The following is a 23,541-nucleotide window of genomic DNA, read 5'->3' as shown; positions in this document are numbered from 1 at the left end:
GCTATGCTGGCAGACGGCAGCGAGAAAGATATTGCTGTGCACCCTCGTGCAAACACAAGCCTCCGACATTGCTGCAGGCCCACATGATTGTGTGCATTGGCAAACTTCTTGGTGGCAGCTGAACTGGGCAGGTGCTCAGCACAGCTGCACTGAGGAGGGAGAGGGGATTTCAGCCCAGCGCATGCTGCTCCTTGCTGCAGGCTTCCTGTGGCTTTTTGGTTCCTGAAAGCATGGTATGCGTCTCACACAGAGCCTGGGAATGGCTGTTTGCTCACCTCATACATATTGCTACCTCTGTCCTCCAGCAGGCTGAAGCATGATGCCCCGCTATTCCTGCATAAATCCCAGCATAAAGTCTGCTTCCTGATTTCTTTAAATTCCATCATCTGCTTCTTAGCAATACTCGTCAACCACTCCCCAAAAGCAGGCAGCATGCCCTGTCTCCAGGACAGCATGAGTGCACAAAGGAATCAGAAACCTAAGCCACAGTTGGTTTTGAAGTCCAATGTTTCTTTTATTTCTGTTCAAGTGAATGGAAGTCATGGAGTTAGTACAGTGTAATTTACAAATCAGAGTTCTGACCAGGCGCAGGGCCAAGGGGTGTCAGGCTGCAGCAATCTCAATGTCCTTTGGCAACAGTGACGTGACAGCAAGCTCTAAAGCAAATTTGTTTCTCCTTGGAGGAAAGATGTACATTGGGATCTCCCCTACCACTGCTCCTCATCAGCCTGCTGGGGTACAGCAAGAGTGGGATGGCATCACCAGCGCGGGGCTGAGGTCCCTCAGGTTTTGGGAAAGGGGGATCCCTTTCCAGAATGCTACGCCACCACCCTGCAAGGCACTGCTCTGGGAGCATTTTGGCTAAATCCTGTTGGGTTTTTAGAAAGGGCTGCAGCAGATTGCTTCAGGCTGGTTATATCTAGTTGGCTAATGAAAAGTCATGACAAACAGCTGATCAACCAAACACCCATGAACTCTAATTCAGACTGATCCAACAACTCAATAAATAGCTCCTCGCCTTGGAGGAGAAGGCAGAAAACAAAATGGAAGGGACAGGTGGTAGAACACCGCCCCACCATTCCGTCCTCCAATGTACACACACGACAAATAAAATAAGGGGTTTAAAAAGTTTTAGGGTCGGTTTGAATTCATCTAGTACAGATGTAAAAAATAACCAGCCAACTCCTGCACACTTTTAAAGTCTACACAGATGAAGCTGGGTAAAGGTCAGTTGTGAGCGCACCCCTTTTCCCAGCCGCTCGAGGGTGGCACTGGTGAGCAGGGGCACAAGCTCAGTGCCCCTTGCTGGCACTGAGCCTTGAGCTTTTCTGCCCTTGCCTGGAAAAGGAATGTTCCTCCTCCCCTTGAAGGCAGCAGAGCCAGCGGTGGTTAGCAGCAGTGGGGGGCAAGATGTCCTGAGTACGGCGTGTGAGCTATGTCCTAGCAGCTGTACACCATCCCCTTGGGTCCTCTCAGCCCTGTAACAGAGCCCACCCAGGCCTGGCGCTCGAGGAAGGGGACAGTTCAAAATAACAGGGCACCGGTTATGTTTTTGGCTATGGCTCCAGAGCCTTGTGATGGAGTGTTTTCTTAACATTTTAGTTCAAGCCAGTAAAACCCAAAGAATTCTGGTTCTAATGCCAGAGTTTTCTCTTGAAGTTAAAAATGGGACAGGAAGGGGCAAGAGCGGGCAGGCAGGGAGGGACAGGCAGGCCCAGTCCCCTCCTGGCAGAGGTTGGAGGCACACGGAACTGTCACAGTTAGAGCAGGAGAAAGGATGGGGGGCAGTTAGTGCAAATTTTCCCACAAACACCACACTCCTTGGCTTGCTTCTCAGTTAATAACAAGAACACGTAACCAGGTAACATATCCGAAAAGCCAATCCATCTTCTCCCTGCCTCGTTAGCGAGTCTTCACAGCGGGGACGGTCACACTCCTCCGCAGCTTTGGGAAGGGGAGCGCTTTGGTCAGACTCCCCCACTACGGGCAGAGGGCTGGCGTCTCCCTGGGGCAGCAGCTCTGGTGCCTGGGGAGGGAGCGGGGGGAGAGGCAAGGGGAGCAGAGGGAGACAAGCCCCCCCTTCCTGGCAGGTGTCCCGGCCAGCTGCAGAGAGGCCCAGGCAGTCAGGCAGCACATCCCTCCCACTGCTGGTGTTCCCTGCTCTAGCTTTTCTCCTTGGGTGACTTGCTCTTGGAGTCATGCTTGTTGCCCAGCAGCTTAAGCACCTTCATGGGCTTGAATTTGGCTTTCTTCTTGCTTTCAGTCTCCATCTCCTTGTGAAATTCTGTGGTTGCAAAGGGAGGTTGTTACTGGGGAATGCTGATGGCTGTACACACATGTGCATAGCAACAAGAGCAAGGGTGAGAGCCATGAATCCAATCACTCCACTGTACACACACCTCTTCTGTGATAACAGGTGTGCAGCACAACTGTGACCCAAACTTTTAACAACCCTACAGGAAAGGCTGCAGAGTCTACACAGAATAGATTCAATCTCTCCTTCTGCATGCAACTTCATGAATGGCTTACGCTGCCCCTCACTGGGGTTGGCAGTGAAGCCATCACTCCAAGAATCTTCCTTACTGTTTCTTACCTTTCCTTTTAATCATGGCTTCCAACATTTTATCCTCCTCCTCTTCTCTGAAAGAAAGGGTGGGAAATAGGTCAGAATTCAGCCCTGAAAACAGCTGATGTATTGTTTAAGGCTAGAGAACCTCCTACTTATAAGCCATGGAGGGGCTGATCCATCACTCTCTTGTGAGCATTTGCTACCAGCAGGATAAATCCCACAAGCTGAAAGTACTGCCCTGTTTTTCCCACACATGGCATTCAAATAGATAAGAATTGGTAAGCCTGTGAAAGATGTCAGCAACAGGGACGTCTTGGGACACACCCATGAGCCATTCAGGCGGCTACACTTTTCCCCTCTCCTCCAGCCCGCCCCACTCCTCACTCACCTCTGCCGGTCCTCATCCAGGCAGTTCACAATGGCGTTCCTCTGCTCAATGATGGTCACCAGCTCCTGCATCAGCACCTTCTCCCTCCCTCGGTCCTCATCGGTCCAGTCCTTCTCTACCCAACCAAAGTGCAAGGAAGGACAGACAATTAAATGGCTTGAAGGAGCTCAAACTCAGAACTTTTGGGGCAGAGATCCCATAGCATGATCCCATGCTACCCTGCCATGCTGCAGGGCCAGCTGGGCTAGTGATGCTGTGGAGGGAGAGCCGTGTAGGTGGTGTCCCATGGGGACAAAAGGAGCACATCCCTGCACAAGGCTGGGGCATGCAGTGAGATGGGGCAACAGTTCTAAAGCCAGATGATTGTGCTGGCATCCCTACATATCTAAGGCCCAACAAATGGACCGGGGATGAAGCCCAGGGGGAAAATGGAGGTAACTGCACCCAGAGCGATGCTTTACCTGGCTTGTTGAGGAGGCAACGCAGTTCATACTCCACATCTGACTGCCGCTGCTCCAGGTTCTGCTGCTTGAAGCTGCAAGGGAAGGGGGCACATCCAGGAACCATTGCAAGGCTCCAAAGAAGCAGAACATCATCCCAAGGTACGTAGTGAGCTTGGAAAGGACCATCAAGATGTTGATCTCATCCTATGCAGGCAACTGGCAGCAGGGACCAGCCCTGGCTGCTTAAGGCTTTCCTGAAGGAGATGCTGCAGGGGCTCTGGTGACTTTTAAGTCGGTCAGTTCTGAGTGTGTTTGGATACATTTGTCTGCTTGCCCCTCTTTCCCTCCCTTCTCCAGCAAGGAGGCTGTGTCAGGCTCTCCCCTGGAAGCACAGCTTCAGGAGGACTGAGCCACGGTCTCCTGCAAGAGCATCAGTGCCTCCCCACACACTAGCACACACTTACATGTAGATGAGCTCGGATTCGTGGCGCACCAGCATGTGCTTCTCATGGATGAGTTTGAACCAGTCCACCAGCAGGCTGTCCTCAGGGCTCTCTGCCAAGCAAAAGGACAATTCAAGGCCACCCCCAGCTCTGCAAGATCCCATCACCCTGCAGCAGACTGGGCTCTGCCAAGCCAGGAGAGTGGCCCTGGGCTAGATCCAACCTGAACTCAGCCTGTTCCTGGGCCCCAGAGGGACCTTATCTCTTCTCCCACCTGTTTCCACTCTGTTCAGGGTACAGCTGTGACCATTCCTGAAGCCCAGCCCAGCCCCTTGTGCTCTTCCAATCCCAGCATCAGCAGGGAGGAAGTCACTGCTGCTATCCATGGCTGAACACAAGGCAGCCCTAGGGTCCATCCTGCCCCACACCCACAGACAGCCCACCCTACATACCATTCTCAGTGCTGCGAAGTTTTTCCTCCAAAGCCACCCCACGGTGCTCCAGCTGGTCCAGCTGGTGCTCGATGGCATCCATCTCCCCATAGATATCTTCCTCAGGGATATACTGATCTGTCTGCACCTGCCAAACCACAAGGCAGAGAATTTCATCAGCATCAGCCTCCAGTTTCCAGGGATAACCCTAAGGCTGGTCAACACTAACGGGGGCAGGGGGACAACAGAACACTGCACCTAAGCATGGATCTGAAACCCCACCCCACTCTGGAGCAAAGGGAAACCATGGTGCCACCATCAACGGGGTCTAGCCTAGACACCATCTGCCGCACCCACCTGTGCAATCCCTACCCACACATGCATCAGCAGGGTGCATGTACACAGCTTGGCCCTGGGGCCATACTACAGAGCTGGCTTCCTCCCCCCATCTCCCCCCCACTCCCAAGGGCCCCTTTACCTTGCGTTTGATCAGTGGGAAGCCATGACCTGGTGCAGGAGGACGCACCGGCTTGGAGCCCTTGGGAGGTTTCTTTGAGGAGGGGGAGGCAGCAGGCGATGGCTTCCGGTTGAAGGGATTCTCTTTGCAGGAAGACTGGAGAAGTGGGACAAAAGGAAATATGTGAGGGTCCAGGAAAGGGAAAGGGTATAGCATTCCAACAGCTGGAACTCAGCAGACAGGGCAGCTCTAAGGTTTGTCCTGCTCCACAGCCTCCTGTGTGAGGAACACAGCACTGATCTCCACCAGCAGCATAGCCATGGGGCAAAAACCAGCTGTGCTCCTATTTGGCATCAGTTCCCCAGCTTCTAACAAGCATGCTGAACTATCTTACTTCACAGTTCCCTTCTTATTTGCTCTGACCATACAACATCCTGCCTCTTCTCTAGCACAAGGGGCAGGCAGAGTATGAGCAGAGCCATCATTTAACAAGCACAGGCCTGAGGCCTACTTTCAGGGGGTCACACACCAAACCTACCTAAGGCGCAAGCCTGGACTCATGATGCCCATTGTGACCGAGTGATGGACAGGGAAGAAATGCCCCCTGATCTGTATGGAAGGAACGTCACCATCTCACCTTCAGCTGTGGCTTGGGCGAGGAGGCCATCTTAGGGCTCCGAGCACCCTCACTGGAAGCCAAGAGGATGGGTGTAGGGCTAGCCCCAGCAGGAGGCTTGGGGAGCAGCCGACTGGGGCTGGTCTTTAAGCTGCCAGTGGAGACACTCCTGCTGGTGTGTGGGGTGCTGGGCTGCGCCTCTCCGCTGAAGCTGGCCAGCTCGCTGGAGGAGGAAAAGGAGGAGTGGGTGGAGAGGCTGGCTGGAGCAGCTGGGCTTTCACTGGAGGAGACACTGGCCAGAGGCATGTCAGTGCTAGAGGTCTTGGTGGCTGTCGGCGTGTGGACAGTGGGCTCTGAGGAGCTTTTGGGCACTGACGCCTCATCAGGGTCACCCAGCACCTTGGCTGAACTCTCAGAGTGGATGCTCTCGAGGCTGAGGGCTGGTGATGGGGTGGAGGATGATGGCTCCGAGTGCGACAGCCTGGAGTTGGGGTGGTGGGCTGCAAAGCAAAGGGAGAGCTCAGAGAGGAACAGGGGCACAGCCAGAAGAAAAAGGTAGAGTGGTATATACTGGAGGCAGGGACGAATGCAAAGGGAAGCAGCACCTGTCTGTCTTCAGAGAAGACAGAAGGGACCCTCCAAATGCCTGCAAATGTTGTGCTCCAATGAGCAGAGAAGACACGGCGAGCACAAGTCCCAGCACAACCATCACTGAATAAAGGCTTGGTCTGCCAGGGTGATGCAGATGTGCCTGGGAAAGGTAAGCCTCTAAGGGGCCACACAGGGCTCGCGGAGGGATAAGGGAGTAGGGGGAAGCTCACCTAGCAGGGAAGCACTGGGGGCTCGTGGAGCTGGCCGCTTCTTCACCTTCGGGCTGCTGGTGGGAGTGATGCCATACCAGGGGTGGAGAGGCCTGGCAACAGTCTCGCTCTGCTCCTGCTCAGGTGTGCTCTTTTGGCCAGCAGCACTCTCCTCTTCCTCCTCCTCAAAGGGGTTGTACGGTTTCGGATCTGTGGCATCAGACCTGCTCTCCTCACTTCCAGCCTTCCCCACCTCGTCCCCATCCTCCTCCTCTGAAGTCCTGCTCAGAGTCTCCTGGTTGCTGCCCGGGGGGGGAGGGGGAGCTGGCTTCTTCTTGCACTCTGCTTGCACTAAGGCCATCCATGGTGGGTCCCTGGCTCTCACAGCAGCTCCAGCACTGGGAAAGGAGAAAGAGAGATTGAGGTGGCAAGGAACAGAGACAAGCTGGGACGGCGAGGCACTGGGAGAGGGACTTAGCCCTCAGGGGAAAGGACAGACAGAGGGGGATGTCTCCTGTGCAGAACCAGCTTTCTCATACAAGGGTGGCCCTAGTCTTCCCCTGACACAAAGTGTCTTGTTCTCTGCGGGCAAACCTATGGGCCTGAGGAAAGCACAGCCTGACTTTCCCGCTGGACCCAGCATTTAGGTTTCTGAATTATAGCCTCCATCTGCTAACCAGCAGTAAAGGCTGAGTTTTATGGGCACAGCTGTTCTTCCCTCCCTGACGATGTTCTTATACCCAGCTTTGCTCCCCAGGCTGTGGATGGAGGGAGAGTCAAGATCAGATACCTGCTCTCTGTGGTCACAATCCCTTCCTACAATTCAGAGGGCTGTTCACCACCTTATCATCTGAGTGTCCCAGGGATGGACTCCTCTTTGCTAACTTCTGTGGCTGGAATCAGTTCTGCTCTTCTGGGAGCACAGCCCATGGCAAACCTGCACCAGGGCTCAGCAAATCAGGAAAGTGATTGCTGCTTGCCACAGGTGCCCACTCCTTGGCCACTGCGAATGCACAGTGCTTGTGCAACCTCTGTCCCAAGAGCAGGCAAGGATGAACTGACACCAGAGGGCTCCTGGGTGGGAGCCCAGGAGGTTTAAAGATTGCAGCCAGGCACCCACAACGTCCCTGCACCGGCTCTTTCCTGGGACAAACCCTCCACAAGGCAGACAAGTGTCCCCTTCTCAGCACTGACAAGCAGGGCCATTTCAGAAGGTACCTGGCAGTCTGCACGTGCCATAGAAACACCTTTCTGAAGCTCCCAAACTCTTTAAAAACCCCAAGAGCCAAAGATCCTGTGAAGTACAAACAAACACTGTCAGCCTGACTGTACCAGGCTGGCACCCGTTAGGTAACAGAAGAGACCTGATCACAGCCTACACCCTCCTAAGAGCCTGGAGATGGGAGAGGAAACCACATATGAGCCATCCCCACAGTCCCACCTCACTATGGGGTTTGCAGGTGATCTGTGAACAGAAGGACGTACCGATCAGAGGAGCAGGGTCTCCCTCGGGGTTTTGGGACAGGGGGGCTGGGTTCAGGTACCCTACCTAGAAAGACACAGGGTCAGACTGTCACAACACCAAAAGGACATGAAGAAAGAGGTTAAATCAACAAGAGGAACCTCTTACACATCTCCCTTCAGGAGACTGGCTAGTCCCACCGTCTGAAGGCCTCACTGTTTCTCCCATAGTTGGTGCAGTCAGCCAACCCCAAACATCCCCTTTGCCTTTTTCTCCCCACCCCACCCTAGGAGCTGCACCTAGAGAACCCACATGCCCCTCTGTCCCCATACCTGCAAACTGCTCGAGCACTGCCACCTTCCCTCCACACTGGCAGCACCCCCTGGAGAAATATAAGGGAGCAGGCAGGCATGAAACCTAGTACTGCTCTCCCTGCTATGGGGATGGCTAGCAATCGAAGGTTTGGTGTCTGAGCCTGAGACTTATTCAGAGGCAGAAGGGTATCAGGCTGCAGAGAAGGAACGAAACTCATCTAACCTGCAGCCAACCACATCGGCTGCTGGGGAGGTGGAGGGTAACCTCTGCCACCACTGGGCTCTCTTACCGTTCACCATGCCAGGCCCACACTCGCTGCCCTCGCTCTGGAGAGTGGACCTGGGCCGAGGGATGGGATGAGAGGCTGGAGGGGAGAGGGCTGACGCATCGGTGGCCCTCCTTGGGGCAGGGGTGGGCCGTGTGTCTCTGAGCCGTCCATCCAGTGAGCTGGATTTGTCCTGGGTGAGCACTGTGGGCTTGCTGGGAAGGGGAGGTCTGGGGGGAGTCTGGGAGACAGGCACCCCACTGTCTGCATGAGTAGGGGGCATCGCTGTCTCTGCTTTGCTGGGTGTGCTGTTCTCCACTGGGCCAGCCAGCCCCTCTGCAGGCATCTGGGTCTCTGCCATGCTCTCCAGGGAGTCACTGTCGTCCTTCCCCACCTCTGCTCCTGCAGGGAGGGCATCCTCACCCACGCTTCCAGCCCCAGTTTCAGTTCTTAGGTCTGGAGACTGTTGGTCGGGACTGAGCCTCCTCTCTACCTTCCCACTCATGGCCAGTTTACCACGATGTTGCATGCAGACAAAAGTCCCTGCCTCTGACCCAGGCTTGTATGACCCCGGGAGCAGTGTGCTGGAGCACTCCTTACACCTGCCAATGAGAAGAGAGAGCCCTGTGAGATGGGGAACACCATCTTGCCCCTCAGGGCAAGAAGGGAAGGCAATGCACCTGGGAGATCCTTGCAGGGCCACGGAGTTAGTTCCCACCTCTGCTACTAAATCCTGGCATGGTCTTGGGGAAGTCATTTGGGAAAGGAGATGAACAGAGAGAAACATCACCATGCCACTGCATGAACCCATGGGGAGTTCACAACTCAAATACTGCGTGCATTTGGGCTCCTCCTTCAACTCAGAAAGGATTTAATAGATGTGGAAGGGCAATAGTTGGTATTGGGATACGGCATGGTTTCTAGACCTGGAAAAGCAGAAACCGCCAGTTTTCCTGGAAAAGATGCAGCTGATGGGGACAGGAGAGAGTGCTACAAGATCACAAGTGGCCCTCAGAGGAGAATCAACCATTCACAGACGTGAAACAGGGAGTAACAACTGGAATTAGGGAGCAGCTGGTTCAGAACTGGCACAGGCAGGCTATGGGCTGCCTTGACAGGGTCAAGGGTCCAGACTGGTTAAAGAACCATCAGACACATCTGTGAGGGTTAAAAAAAATAAAACAAAACCCCCCAAACTCTGAGTATTAAATAATATTATGCCACTTCCAACTCAGGAAATTCCTACACTGGAGGCTTGAAGAGTAGTCAGGAGAAGCAGCACACAAGCCTAGCTGGTCTCACGCTCACCCTCGCTGGGGATGACCATAGTCCCCACCAGGGTCATGGCATTTGGCTGGAAAGGTGAAGGAATGATACAGTAGGGCCATTCTTACACTCTATCTTGCTTGTTGAAACTGGACTAGTAGCTTCCCCATCCTTCACTGTCTGCCACATCGCCTTGGATCAACCACTCTGTCTCCCCACTGAGCCTTTGAATCCTCCTAATGAAGCCCTCCAAGTGCAAGGGTAATACACAGCTCTGGCAACCAAGTCAGCCCTTTTCTACCTGGGAAGGGAGGTGGATAGCTCACATGAAAGAGAGCCAAGGGCAAGGGGCTGATCAAGCACTCCCATGAAAACCAAGCCTATTCTTTCTTGTCTGAATACCTGGTGCTCGCAGCAGATGGCTGCCCTACACTGCAAGCAGAAAATTTTGGTGAAGAATTCTGCTCTGGGTGTCCAGTTGACTGGGGCTTCCTTTGAAATGTAGAGAAGTGTGAGGACACAAGGGGCTCTAGAGAGAAGGGGTATGATGAAATGAAGAGGTGGCAAGTTCAGACAAGGGGATGAAGAGGTCTGTTTGTCCGTCAACACACAGAAAATGCTGCCACAGGACATTCCCAACCAAAGAGGACCAAATCCCCAAACTCCTGTTTTTGACCCAGCTGCAGATGGGAAGCTTGATGGGCCCCAGGTCAGCTCCCTTCCTGCTGTTTCTATGACACAACCCCAGCTGGCTTATGCAGGAACTGTTTATACAAGTGAATGACACCTCCTGTAGCTTCCCAGTGGCTCAACATTTCTGTCCTCAGATGCCAGCTGCTCACTTGCCAGCTCTTGTCCTGTGGTCCACAGGAAAGATCTCATACCTTAATTATCAGAGCAGGGAAGGCAAAGTGAAATGACTTCACAGGTGCTGCAGGTAAGGACCTGCACACAGGGAGTAACCGCAGACCTGCTGACGTCTAATCCCTCATTCCTCAGTTTGGTAACTACAGCTCTCCACATGCTCCCCTGAGAGCTCAGCACCACCTCAGCAGTGTAGGAGCCTGTATATCCAGTTGAGGAAGTGGAATGTAGGTGGAAAGAGGTCTGTAGGATGACATCTTGGCTTAGACCTCATTGGAAGGTGGTGGCAGGCGGTCTGGGTAGGCAGGCGGCAAAGAGGCAGAGCATCCTGGTTTATGGAGGTGGGAGAAGCACAAAGGGGCTGAGACCCAAAGTCAGTGAAGTGGGAAAGCACAAGAGAGCAAGGCAACAGGGAGTAGGGGAGGCAAGCAGCACACGGCTGGACACAAGGCCAGTCAGACCTCTGGGACAGGAGGCTGGCAGGCAAATGGACCCTCTTTGGTCTGATTTTGGACACTGGCATTGATGGTCTACGCTGCCCAAGGACACGGACACACAAAGATGGGGTGCAGCTGGCCACAGACGTGCAGTTTGCCAAGGAGAGTGGCTGCCCCACCAGGCCTGGCCAAGACATACCTAAAGCACTGGCGGTGGTAGAGCTTGCCCTCAGCCAGGTAGCGCTGGACCAGATGGACGTGCTGCTGGCAGGCCGTGCAGGTACTGCTGAGCGTGGTGCACTGGGACCGCTCCGACGGGTCTGGGGGCGTATCATCCTGAGGCACAACGCATGTGGAGCTCAGGATGGGGGTCACAAGCTGCTCCCCAGCCCACAGCTCCTCCAGAGCAGCTGCTCCCTGTGCAAGGCCCATTGCTGAGCACTTGTGGCACAGCTCAGGGGCTGACCTCAGGGTCTGACAACACACAGAACAGCTGCCCCCAAATCCAGGCACAGGCAGTCTGCCTCTTCCCAAATTAGAAGGTGCCACTCCAAAAGCTGCCTTGCTGCTGTCTAGGGCTGAAGGGCTGTGGGAGGGACTAATCTAAACTCCAGGCAGCAGGGACCTGCAAGAGGAACCTCCTCTCTTTGGAAACTGTGCCATCCCAAACATCTGCTAAAACCTGAAATAAAGGGCCAAGAAAGTCAAAGGCATCTTTTCTGCTCTTCTAACCCCACATTCCTGCTCTTTCCTCATCTGTATGGTTATCCTCCCATAAGAAGGAGGGTGCTTGTGCCCTGGGTGGCTCAAGGAACCATCTATCACCAATCCACCCAAACTCTTGCCTGCCATGGACAAGTTTCAGTCCACAGACTTCTAGAGAGAAATCACTCTCTCAGCTGTGTCCCCAAGGCACCAAAATCCCAAACAACCCCCCCACCCCAAAATACACAGTTAGCCCCCTGCAAAGATCCATCCCACTGTGACAGGCTCTCTTCCAGCTCCTCACGACAGCGCAGGGAGCACCACTGCCTCAGGTTGGCTTTGAATCAAGAAATAAGGTACCTGTGGTGCTGGGGAACTCTCCAGCACAGCCCCAGGCTTCTTGTGGGACAGCAGAGGAGGCGAGGAGGCAGCAGCTGGGCGCTTCATAGGCGGAGGGCCTCTGGCTGGAGGCAGAAAGCAAGAATGATCAGGCACTGTGACTCACACCATCCGTGTGGGGGAAGGGGAGAGGGAAAAAAAAAAAATCATCCTGCCTTGTGACATAGGACAGGACTTGCCACTCCCAATGCTTCAGTGCCTATTTTAGGTGGAAGAGACAAACACAACCTAATAATGGGTCAGTTGTGAGGCTGCCAGAGAGGCTGGCCCTGCTGTGGATCCCCTTCTGTGGCCCAGGGTCACCAGCCTCTCACTGTGAGTTGATTTAGTCATCAAATGCTGCTTGGTTTCCCTGTAACCAACTCCCTAAGCAATGCTTAAAGCCCAGAGCACCCCAGGTAGCTGCTGATCTATTGTTGTGACCCACTGGGCCCCAGGGCTTCTGTGCTGTCAGCAAGTCTGTGAAACATCCCTTGCCCATCAGGGCTGGCACTCACACACCAGTCCGCAGCGGGAGTTCTCAACTGGGAGGCCAGCATCTCTGAAGAAGTACACACACATGGAAGAGATTTATCTGATGCTGCAGCTAGAGAGTGGAGCAGAGGAGACCTGGAGCCCTCATCTCCACCCAGGAGGGATGCCCTGGAAGAGCTGGCTCAGAGTAGCACTTAGCTCAGGTCGCAGTTGCAAGGACAGATGAGCTGATTTGAGACACTCTACCCTGGCTCCTTTCCCTCTGTCCTCCAGTCACTTTACACACACTGATGTGATAAAAATGAGCTACGGTAGTAGGCAGCTTGCCTATCTAGCTTTCTCTCATTTTAGTGGGTTAAAGCAGATCACAAAGGGTCTGATGAGAACCAACCCAAGTGGCAAGAATGCAGCGCAGAGGGAGGAGAAACAAGGAGTTCCTCTTTCACCAGCCTGAGCTGCTAAATCACTCCCCACCTCTTGTGAAACCTGGCTCTATCCTACTCCCTGTTCCAGGCCTTCCTCACCAGCACCAACAAGATCCGGTAGAGGCAGGTACTACCCACTCCTCTCCCCTTCCCCACAAACACACATGGCTCCCTATGAGGAAGCACAAGGTAATGCTTGGGTTTCCTGTAGTCAAGTGAGGGCAAACTGGAAGCCACAGGGGTGGAAGGACACTCACCTTGGCTGGGGTTATTGAAATGGTTGTAATACTGAGACACATAAGTCATGATGCTGAGGCAGTCTGGAACTTTCATGGAGACCATGTCATTGGGATCTAGCAGAGCTGGGATGCCCAGCTCCCGCTCTGCCACTTCAAAGGCCTGCAGGAACAGAGAGAGGCATTAAGGAGAGAAAACGGATACTCTCTGAAAAATAACAGAGAAATCAAGTTGGAAAGACCCTGGGGAAGGTTAAGTAGTAAGTCTATGGCTGGATGGCTGTACTCAAAGATCTGCAGTCAATGGTTTGATGTCCAAGTGGAGAGCAGTGACAAGTGATGTTCCTCAGGGTTTAGTACTGGGACCAGGGCTGTTTAACATCTTTGTTGGTGACACAGGCAGTGGGATTGAGTGCACTCTCAGCAAGTTTGCCGACGACACCAAACTGTGTGGTGTGGTTTGACACACTGTAGGGAAGGGATGTGCCATCCAGAGAGGCCTGGACAGGTTTAAGAGGTGGGCCCATGCAATCTTCATGAAGTTCAACAAGGCCAAGTGCAAGGTCCTGCATATGCGTCAGGGCAATCCCCAGTATCAATACCAGCTGGGGGATAAGTGGACTGAGAGCAGCCCTGAGGAGAAGGACTGAGGGTATAGTGGATAAAAAACTGATTACGAGCCAGTAATGTGCACTTGCAGTCCAGAAAGCCAACGATATCCTGGGCTGCATCAAGACAAGTGTGGCCAGCAGGTTGAGGGAGGCGATTCTGCCCCTCTGCTCCGCTCTCATGAGACCCCACCTGAGTACTGTGTTCAGCTCTGGGGCCCCCAGCATAGGACATGGACCTGTTGGAGCGAATCCAGAGGAGGGCCACGAAGATGATCAGAGAGCTGGAACACCTGCCTTATGAGAACAGGCTGAGAGAGTTGGGGTTGTTCAGCCTGGAAAAGGAAAGGCTCTGGGGAGACCTTATAGCAGCTTTCCAGTACTTAAAGGGGGCTACAGGAAAGATGAAGAGGGACTCTTTATCAGGGAGTGTAGTGGTAGGACGAGGTGTAATGGTTTTAAACTGAAAGAGGGTAGATTTAGATTAGATATTATAAGGAAATTCTTTACTGTGAGCATTGTGAGACACTGGAACAGCTTGCCCAGAGATGCTGTGGATGGTGCCTCCCTGGAAGTGTTCAAGGCCAGGTTGGACAGGGCTTTGAGCAACCTGGTCTAGCTGGAAAGTGTCCCTGCCCAGGCCCATGACTTGAGTTCCCTTCCAACCCAAGCCATTCTATGATCTATGATCCCTGATGGACAGAGGCTCCCAGACACACCACTTGACTGGGAAGGTGACATCAGAAACAAGGAACAAGTTGCTGCAGCTTCCCTTTCCTTCAAGTCACTTCATCTGCCTCTGCCCCTGCAACTCCCACCTGAGGGGTCTTGGCATTCAGCTACTGCACTGGGACAGGGAGGGTCTCAGTTTTCATCGGAAAAAAAAAAAACAAACAAAAAACCAACCCAAAACCAGTGCTTTTTCAACCTGTGAAATGGGCACACCACCAGCGCAAGAGCCTAACAGAGCCTTGGCTGGCACCATGAAGGGCCAAGGGCTGGCAGATACTTCTAGCAACACAGCCACACACCAGGTCTACTGAGTAGGTTCCCCAGCCACCCCAAATGCTCACCTCACAGAAACACCAACTCCGCCCATTCCTTCACACTCCTGGGTGCCACCTCTTTCCCTCCCACAGTTAACATAGCTATCCTGGCTCAACAGCCAGCAGCCTGCCATGCACAAGCCACTTCAGCACTTTTCTGTGTCTCAGCAAGCAGTAATGACAAGGACATTGTGGTAAGAAGCACACAGCTCCTACAGCTGCATGCACGACTACTTGAAAAGAAGGAGTAAAAGAGGAAAATAGCTGTTTGAGAGCTTCACACTTAGCAGTGTATGTGGATTACTGGCTATATGCTGGCCATCCTGCTATTCTGCCAAGGGCAATGCACCCACATTGATCTCCAAAAGAGGGGGGGATGCAAGACTACAGCAGGGATTGAAGAGAAAGTGAGTCAGGGTGGGATGAGAGTGGTGTGTGGACTGAATGGTGAAATACCAGGTGCAGGGTGTGGGTAAAGATTGAAGGTGCCTGGTCTCTGGGGCACAAGATGCTGTGCAGTGTGTGGGATCTAAAGAAAAGGAATGAAAAAAGATATTTACAGTAACTGGAGGTGTAAAATGCCCCCTGTGGACACCCTGCTTTGCTCAGCCTGGCTTTAAGCTGGTTCTCTGGACTGAGCCTTGCTGAACACAAGGCTGCAAGTAACAGGGAGCAAGGAAAGATCCCAGCTTAGGGGTCACTAATAGGAGAAGGAACCCGTTGACTGATTAGGCTGAAAGAGGCCAACTGGTCTAGGAAAGGGCATGGCCAGGACCCAACTGGAGAGCCCTAATCCTGAAAACCCAGACAACTTAGCTCAACTCATCTTGGTAAGGTGATGGCCCATGTCTCTCCACAGACTATCAGATGGAGCCTGCAGCAATTAGGTCTTTCTCTCAGCAAAGAAAACCAAGGCTATTGCTGCTCTGTCCTACCCCTAGCCTCTGGGGTTAGGCATTTCCCCATTCCCCACTGCCTGCTTTGGCTGTTGGCTCCAGCTGTCCCAACTGGGAAAGGAACACAGCAGAACAGCCTAAATTCAGCATGACCTTCCTCTCTGTTTATGCCTGAAGTAAAACTAGGTTTCTGCTTCCATTGCCTGCAAGCCTGGCACAGCTGAGGTCAAGAAGATGTTGCACCATTTTAATCTTCACCTGAGACGTTGCCTTGGCAACTACCAAGATAACTATCTTATCTTCTCTTCAGTACAGGCTGGAAGCTGATGTTTCACATTCCCTTATGTTTCCAGAGAAGCTTTTGTCTGTTACTTACAAACACAGATTTTTCTTATACCCTCACTACCATCACGAAGTCCTCCCACACTCCATGACCTCCATCAAATCATTCTCATGTCCCTTCTTCTTTATGTGCACTGCATAACGGGGACTTACCAAGCGGTTATTCTCATAGACATCATCCTTGGAGAGAGAATCAAAGTCTCTAAAATAAGAAAACACAAAAAAGCCACATGAGGTGCAGAGGAAAAGTGCCCCAATGCTACCACGTGCAGGTTCCCAGGACAGCCAACCTTACAACAACCCAAAACATAGAAGATCCTAGATAAACCAAACCTTGGCAAAGCAGTTTTCAGGTTGTAAAGGGACAAAGAAACCAAAGGGAAATTGCAATTTAAAAAAGAAAGCAAGTCCCAAATGGGTGGTAACCAGGAAATTAAAATGTCATTCTTGTCTCTCGTTATCCGCTTCTCCTGCCCTTGCGATTAAAGGCTGCAGAAATACCAGGGCCACGTTCCAATGAGCACCACACACTGCTGCACTGAAGGGTGCACAACACCACCCTGAACTTGCCCCTCAAATGCCACCAGCACAACAGCAGAAGGAGGATGGGGAAGCAGATCCCCCACCTCAAGAGCTGCCTGTGCTAGGTCTCTTCCTGCTATGATGGTCCTTAGACAAATCTCCTTGAACCACCTTAAGGGATCTGAGGTGACCACAGGATTTGGAGTGATAAACTGCACTTCTGTCCTTGTCTGCCCCCCAACACTTGCAGTACATAGCAAACCGTCCTCAGCTGCAGCCTTTACAGCGAGGCAGCTTGCTGAATGCAAGGTGTTTTGGGCACAGAGAGGAACCCCAGTACATCCCAACCCATAAACATAGTGGAATTTAACTTTGCCCCTGGATCCCTTCATGGGATCAAATGAGCCCAGCCACAGGGATCAACTAGCTGCCTTAATCAGAGGAGCAGAGGGTGGAGGGTTAAAGCAGTCTGCACGTTTTCAATAGAGTGGAAGAAATAGAGGAAGGAGTTAGTTAGGCCTTTGCATGTGCATGTGGGCATAATGTGTGAAAACAGCATCACACTAAAATGATTACAGCCCCTTCCTGCCAAGGATCTCAGCTTTGTAACCAAAAAAACCTCCTGCAGCAGCTTGGTGTGCCTGTGAGCTGGATTCACAGACGACACAGCCCAGAAAGGTTTAGGGTCAGGTGAAGCCACCCCAATGGCCCAGAGAGAGGTGTCAAAGCTTGGCAGACCAACCCAGAAACACAATTCAGATTAGAAGAGGGAACGCAGCCCCACCCCAAGAGTGGTGTGCAGGAACTGGGAGAGATGGCAAATCCCCAGCCGTGCGCCTGCAGAGAGGGGCTGTGGGAGCCTCCCTTCCTCTATCCCCCTTTGGATTTTATTGCCTTTTCCTGTAACACCACCCCAGCACCGCAACGCAGGGCAACCCGCCCCTTCTGGAAGCTCCTCGCACGCCTTTCCCAATGCTGCAGAGGAAGTCTTTTGATGAGCTCAGAAAGATTTTCCCAGCTGTCTGCGCCACCATAAAATTATACTTCCTCCGTTCAAAAGCGAGAGGCTGTTGGTGCCGTTTCCTCCCAGATAAATGAAACTGCACCCGCTCGCTGCTGTGGGAGCAAATGCGGCAGACGGGCAGAAGATGGGATGAACATTCAGCTCTGTGTTACGTACCTTTCCAAAAACTCATGCAAATACAGACACAGCACTCAGCCTGTTCAAAATACCTCAACTTTTTGCTCTCTACACACCGGTGAGAAAAGGCTTCAGCTGCAGCCTTGGCTCTGGTGTGAAAACTAGTGCCTTTTTTATATTTATAACTAGTTTCCACTGGGAGATGTTTTTTCCCTAAGTCTTTTTTTTTTTTTTTTTTTTTGTCTAGAGAACTCCTTTAACCTTGCTGGTTTTACTGTTTTTTTTGTTTTTTTCTTTTAAAGAAAATACAAGCTTGGGAACACAGAAGAAGCGATGACAGAGAAGTTGATATATCAACTGCCCACTAAACATTCCTGACCTTCATTTTGAATGTCCTCGCTTTCAGGATATGGGAGTGGTGCAGCTGGAAGCTCGAGGAATCCTTGGTGGCCTGGGCTGGGAGAGCATTCCACTCTACCTCAGTGAACCAAAGCCATTTTAGTAAACCAAGGCAAATCTGCCTGGGAAAGAGGATGCCAGCAGACAGGACATGAAGTTCAAGAGGTAACAGGGGGGCTAACAAGCAGCAAGGAAATAGAACATTTTTTCCACTAACATAGGATTGCAGGTTCTCACAGAGCTTTTACCAGAGATATTGAAGTCCATCAGTACGAGGGCCCAAGGATCACAGTTTATTCAGTTCCTCTCCACTGCATTTTCCTGGTCCCTCTCTGAACAAGCCAAACAGGACCGCACTGATCTCCATCACTCCCAACACAAGCACTCCCACATGCCACTCTGTTGCATGGCATCCCTGCGGCTCTGGGCATGTTCCCTGTACCAACGTACAAGGCCTCTCAGGCAGGGGAAAAGGTCATCCCAGATATACCCCTTTCCTCTCTATAAACCGCCTCCTCTGCAGAATCTCAGACCTTGCCATTTTGTGGCTCCGTGACATGTGGCTGAATGTCACGTTATTTCATTGCCCTGATCTCAGCAGCCTTTCATGCAGCCCTGCTCAGGCTCCTCTCCCAGTCCAAGGGATTGGATGTAAGAATAGGCGAGACTCTGGGTACCCCAGCCAAACAACCACCTTGACTCAGCAAACCCCAGTATTGTGGTATGTGTACATTCTAGAGTAATTTTTCCATGCAAATAACATCCCAAGCGCTCACCTAATTAGATACATACAGAGCCACTAAACACTCCAGGGTTTAGGGCAACTGCCAGGGAGCAGAGCAGACCCAGGGAAGGGGGAAGGGTGCGCCGTACAGCTAAAACCAGAGCAAATTCCTGGATTCCTCAAATATAAATCATGAGCACTTTAACGGCAGTGCTGCTTAACAAGCCCTTGAGCTTTCAAGGTCTTGTCAGGGAAATGCAGACGGTACATGGGAAGGAACAAATGAGATTTGTGATTCTGCCTGTAACCGAACCCACCGCTCTAGGGAAACAAAACAGCATTTCTAATGCACAGCTCTTATCTCCTGTTTTCCTCAAGCCTCCATCTCTCGCAGCACTCAAAAGACATGTGCCATGCTTTCTTATTCTTCTTGCACTCGAATGCCAAGAACCTCCCCTGAGCTCTGGGTAAGCTGCACAGCTTCGGACACTGAAAGACTCTTTTTGCCTCACTAAGCTGTGACAAATGTCTTGTAAACACTAATTTTGTGCTTTACATTTCTAGAGCACTGAGCAAACAAACCCATTAATCCCCACAGTCCACTGTCAAGTTGGCCTGGATGCTTGCAGCTTAACTGACAAGGGAAAATAAGAGATTAAATGTCTTGCCTCAAGATCACACAGCCAGCAGTGCAGTCAAAGGCTTCCCATTTCCCCAACTGGGAGGGAGAAGCAGTGAAACCAAGTTAGGTGTGTACAGTAGCAGAGCTACAGGCAGGGACTTTCAGCTTCATGGTCCAACACACAGGTCCCACGGGTATGCACTTAATCCTTGGTCGTCAGTTCAAGACACCTTTAGCCAGATTCAGTAGACAGCAAACTCTTCCAGTCCACTTCAAAAAAACCCCCAAACTCCAGTGTTTCCAAGAGCTCTGCAGGGAACTGCTCTAAGCTCTTCAGGGGAGCATCCTTCCGATGCCACCTGCCTCATCCCAAGGCAATTGTGTTCAAACCAGGGGTAACACAGAAAATAGCCTCCCCAGCGTGTCACCTGCCAGCACAACAGCACAACGGGGGTGTCCTGGCAGGGTCTGACAGCCAGGACAGACAACCAACCACCGCAGCAGCAAAATAAAGCCCGGAAGATCAGGCTGCCAGAGGAGTGGTGCCACACAAGTAGAGAAGAGAGCTCCAGCTCTGCTCTTGCATGGATGTCCTTGTTCCTCCCGTCTGCAACCCAAGGGGAAGTCAGCAGGAAGTGGGGCAGCAGTACGGAGGAACTTCAGCCCTTGGGGAGCAGCGTGGCCATCTCATCCAGGCCAAGAGAGCCCCGCACAAAGGAAGACTACGCAAGGTCAGAAATGTACTCACAGATCCCTGCCAAGACCCATTACTGGGCTGACTGAAAGCGAAGGGCAACCACTTTTCCTCTGCAGTCAAGAGATTAACTGCCTCTGATCTGTTCTTCCCACTACTTCCAAATTGGGACAGGCTGAAGCAGCTGGAATCAGATGAAATGATGCTACTCTTCTGACCACCCTCTGAAAATCCTTCTACAACATGCCATGTCCTTGTAAGGCCCTGGGCTTTGTCTCTACAATACAGCTCATGCACAGGACCTCTGAAGTATTTAGTTAAGACATCTGCCAGGAGCAGATTTAAGCCCACTAACAACTTAAAAGCAGTGGCTGCTACTTAATGAGATGGTAAATGCAGTTAATGAGAAAGCATCAGGTGGTTTTAGTGATGTTTATCATAAGCTCAAAAGCAACTCTGCTTTTCAGTTCCCAGTTACTGTGCAACTTAGAAAAAAAAAGAAAGAAAATGTTTAAATTTCAGAAACTACTCTTCCCCTCCAGTAGCCTTGCGACTGGAAGCTTTTTTTTCAGAAGCTCTATCCTAGCTGGTCAGAGCGAACCACACCACCCAGGAGCTGTCAGGACACAAGACCATGTAAGCTCCCTCAAGACCCAGAGCCATGCAAAGCCACCATACGTATTGGCTGCCAGTGGTTCCCGAAGGCCACACTGAGGGTTTTGTGGCAGCTACCTGAAACACAGCAAGCAGCCGTCTGGTTTCTAGCCTACCTGTTCAGCTTCTGCTTGTAAGAACACAGGCCTGTTTTGCCCTCTCATGTACACCACAGCTCCACAGTGGAGTTGTTGTCAACCCTCGGCTTGCTAGAGGTTGCTGTCATGACAAAAGGCTGTCCCAGGGCTAGCTCAGAAAAGAGGACTTGGTCACTTCAGGCAACCTCAATGGAAGAGCCACCAGTCCTAGAGCAGAACGCGACTGCTGGGCTTTGCTGACAGGTGAGGAGCATGTGCACGCCAGAGGCACCGCAAGGTGGGGCGATGCCTACCTGCACTGCAAGGGCTACCAAAGATTAGAGCAGAAAGGAGGCAGATTCCCAGCAGCGCAGGGCTACAGCAGGTTGGGGCAGATTCCTTCCAGCAGTTCAGCCAGTTTCTCCAGCCTGACACCATGCCCCCAAGCAATCCCAAACTCACCGGCTGCCTCCTGAAACTCGCATTCCGCCCCCCCCCTCCCCGAGCCACCCTTCAAAATGGAGGCTGATGGAGAAAACTCAACTCCAAGCCATTTGCCGGGGGGAGGCTAGCAAGGCTCGACATCCCTGCTGGTATTTGTTACCTCCTGCTTTCACTATGGCATCCACAGAAAACCAATCGGGAAAAAATGCAAGGAGCAACCCGGTCCAGGACTCTGCATGTTTCAAAGCGGCTGCTCCTGGCAGCCAGGAACGTCCCTGTGCTGGGCAGGCCTCCAGTTCTCGGGAAGTGGGAATGCCCACTTCTTGCAGAGGCGAAACAGCCCCACGCCCAGCTGCCAGCGCCATACCTCCTCCCCGGCCGGCTCCGCTAAAAGCTGGCTGTACAGACCTAGGCCACCTCCGTGCTCTCCTCGGCCTTACACCACACGACTCTTACTAGCCCCTGACCTTGATGGTGTGCGAGCCCGGGTCAGAAAGCCGTTCACTGAAACAAGGCAACCTTCCTCCCGGCACCAGATTATTTCAGAAGGCAACGGAGCCACTGCTGTGGTCTCCGCCCCTGAACCCCCACGTTCATGCACAGGAGGTTCTGTCCCCCATTGCCAGACGGCCTGGAGCCGTCTCCTCTGGCGCCTCCATCTCCCTGCGAGCCGCCCGCCCGCCCCGACTGCCCCCAGCAGAGCTGCAGGGGGGCACAGACGGCCCGGCCCCTCCAGAAACGGGGCTTCCGGCACCCCCCGTACCCCAAGCCGCCGGGCCTCCCCCTCCTGCCCCCAGCCGCCGCAGGTCGGGACCGGGCCCCGCGGCGCCCCGTCCAGCGCGGCGGGGCGAGGCGAGGCGGGTGCCGCGCGGCCTGCAGAGCCCCCGCCGCCCTGCTCACAGGAGGTCGGGCCGGTGCCGGTGGAGGATGGCGCAGAAGGCCAGGCCGTCGCGGAAGGAGGCGCTGAGGTCTCGGATCTCCACGCCGCGGTACCCCTCGCACTGCCGGCGGCACCAGGCTTGCAGGGCACCCCGCGGGCCCGACATGGGGGCGGCCGCTCCGACTCCTGCCGCCGCCGCCGCCCGCCGCCCGCCCAGGGGCGGGGCGGGGCCCCTAGGGCGGGGCTTCCGGGGCGGGGCCGCAGGGGGGCGGGGCCGGCGGTTGCCGTGGCCGCGCGGCGCCTCGCCCGCGCCGCGCGTAAGGAACGAGGGGGGGGGAGGGCTGAGAAACGGGCGGCAGGGCGGGCAACACGGGAGGAACGGGGACAGAGCGGTAGCCGGGAAACACAGTAAGTCCCCAGGGGCAGCGGGCCCGGGAGATGCACCCGCCCCCCGGAAGGCTGAATTCTCCGAGAAAAGCCCCGGACGAAAGTCGCATCCTTCTGTATCCCGGCGCAGTCCCTGGCGGACTGCAAGCAGGAACTGCAAACAGTTGGGACTCAAGTTTTTAACTTCAGCTAAAGCAAAAAACACCAGAAAAAGCAACAAAACCAACCCTCCTAAAAACCCCACCGCCACCCCCACCCACCCCCCTCCGTTTCCGGATCCTGACCAGACTTAGGCATAGGCTGCCCTAGGCAGAAGCAGGTCTCAGCCATCCTACAGGTATAATAAGCTAGAGCAGCAGAGGACATGGAAACGTCAAGACAGCGGAGTACGTGTGGGACATCAGTGGCTGCCGGGGTAGCCACGGGGCCAGGGAGGGCGTTGACGTTAAGGGCATTTGGAGTTGCAGGCAGCACTTCACAGGAAGCCCTGGAAGAAGTAGAGGAAGGGTGCAATACAATCTCAGGAACCACAACATCGGGGAGATGGATTGTCATGAGAGCTAGCTTACATGCTTAGTGTGATGATCCGATGATGCATAGGGGAGAAAGTACATTATTAAACGTTAATTTTGCTAAACATATTTTTCATTTCCAATTGGGCAAAGAGAGGGACAATAGCTACCTCTGTGGAAGACCAATCCATCACACAGATGTTAAGTTTATTGCTGGCAATCCCAAATCCATAGGAGTCCCCTCTCTCCATTTTTTTTAACGCGCTCTATATTCCTTTCTCCAGTCAGAGCTCATGCTTAGAGCCCTCCGTTTTCTATTCCACTGTTTCATTCTATTGGTCCACGGCCCCAGAGCTGTGACAAGTGAAAAATACTCTTTGAATAGCTTGCACAGCCTCCACCCTCAGTGCCCAAGATAAGCTGTGCTGTAAATCACAGGAAGAGCTACTATGTAGAGAAAAAGGAAATAAAGTATTGTCTTGGTTTTGTAACGACCAAGCTGGCTGCTCAGAATCCCCCAGACCTGCCTGACAGCATCTTCCTGATGTGTCCTAAGGGAGAGCAAGAATAGGGATGTTTTCTTAACTGTCCTTTCCAG

At 53.0% G+C, this 23,541-nt stretch overlaps 1 protein-coding gene across 1 annotated transcript; it reads right to left on the bottom strand.

Annotated features, from left to right (window-relative positions):
• Positions 1-35: 35 nt before the first annotated feature.
• MICALL1 (MICAL like 1) lies at positions 36-22,273 on the bottom strand. Its single transcript, XM_074902468.1, has 16 exons — positions 22,065-22,273; positions 16,041-16,089; positions 13,017-13,158; positions 11,822-11,925; positions 10,956-11,092; positions 8,214-8,791; positions 7,633-7,696; positions 6,169-6,545; positions 5,369-5,847; positions 4,753-4,887; positions 4,296-4,422; positions 3,865-3,955; positions 3,419-3,492; positions 2,958-3,072; positions 2,594-2,640; positions 36-2,284 (listed from the first exon to the last, which is right to left on the bottom strand). The coding sequence occupies exons 1-16, from the start codon at positions 22,208-22,210 to the stop codon at positions 2,163-2,165; spliced, it is 2,787 nt and encodes a 928-aa protein (XP_074758569.1). The 5' UTR covers positions 22,211-22,273; the 3' UTR covers positions 36-2,162.
• Positions 22,274-23,541: the final 1,268 nt, after the last annotated feature.

Source organism: Athene noctua, chromosome 3, assembly GCF_965140245.1.
Source record: "Athene noctua chromosome 3, bAthNoc1.hap1.1, whole genome shotgun sequence".
Classification (NCBI taxonomy): domain Eukaryota; kingdom Metazoa; phylum Chordata; class Aves; order Strigiformes; family Strigidae; genus Athene; species Athene noctua.
The sequence above is the reverse complement of the archived record's forward strand: the minus strand, read 5'-3'. Positions and strand labels throughout refer to the sequence as shown.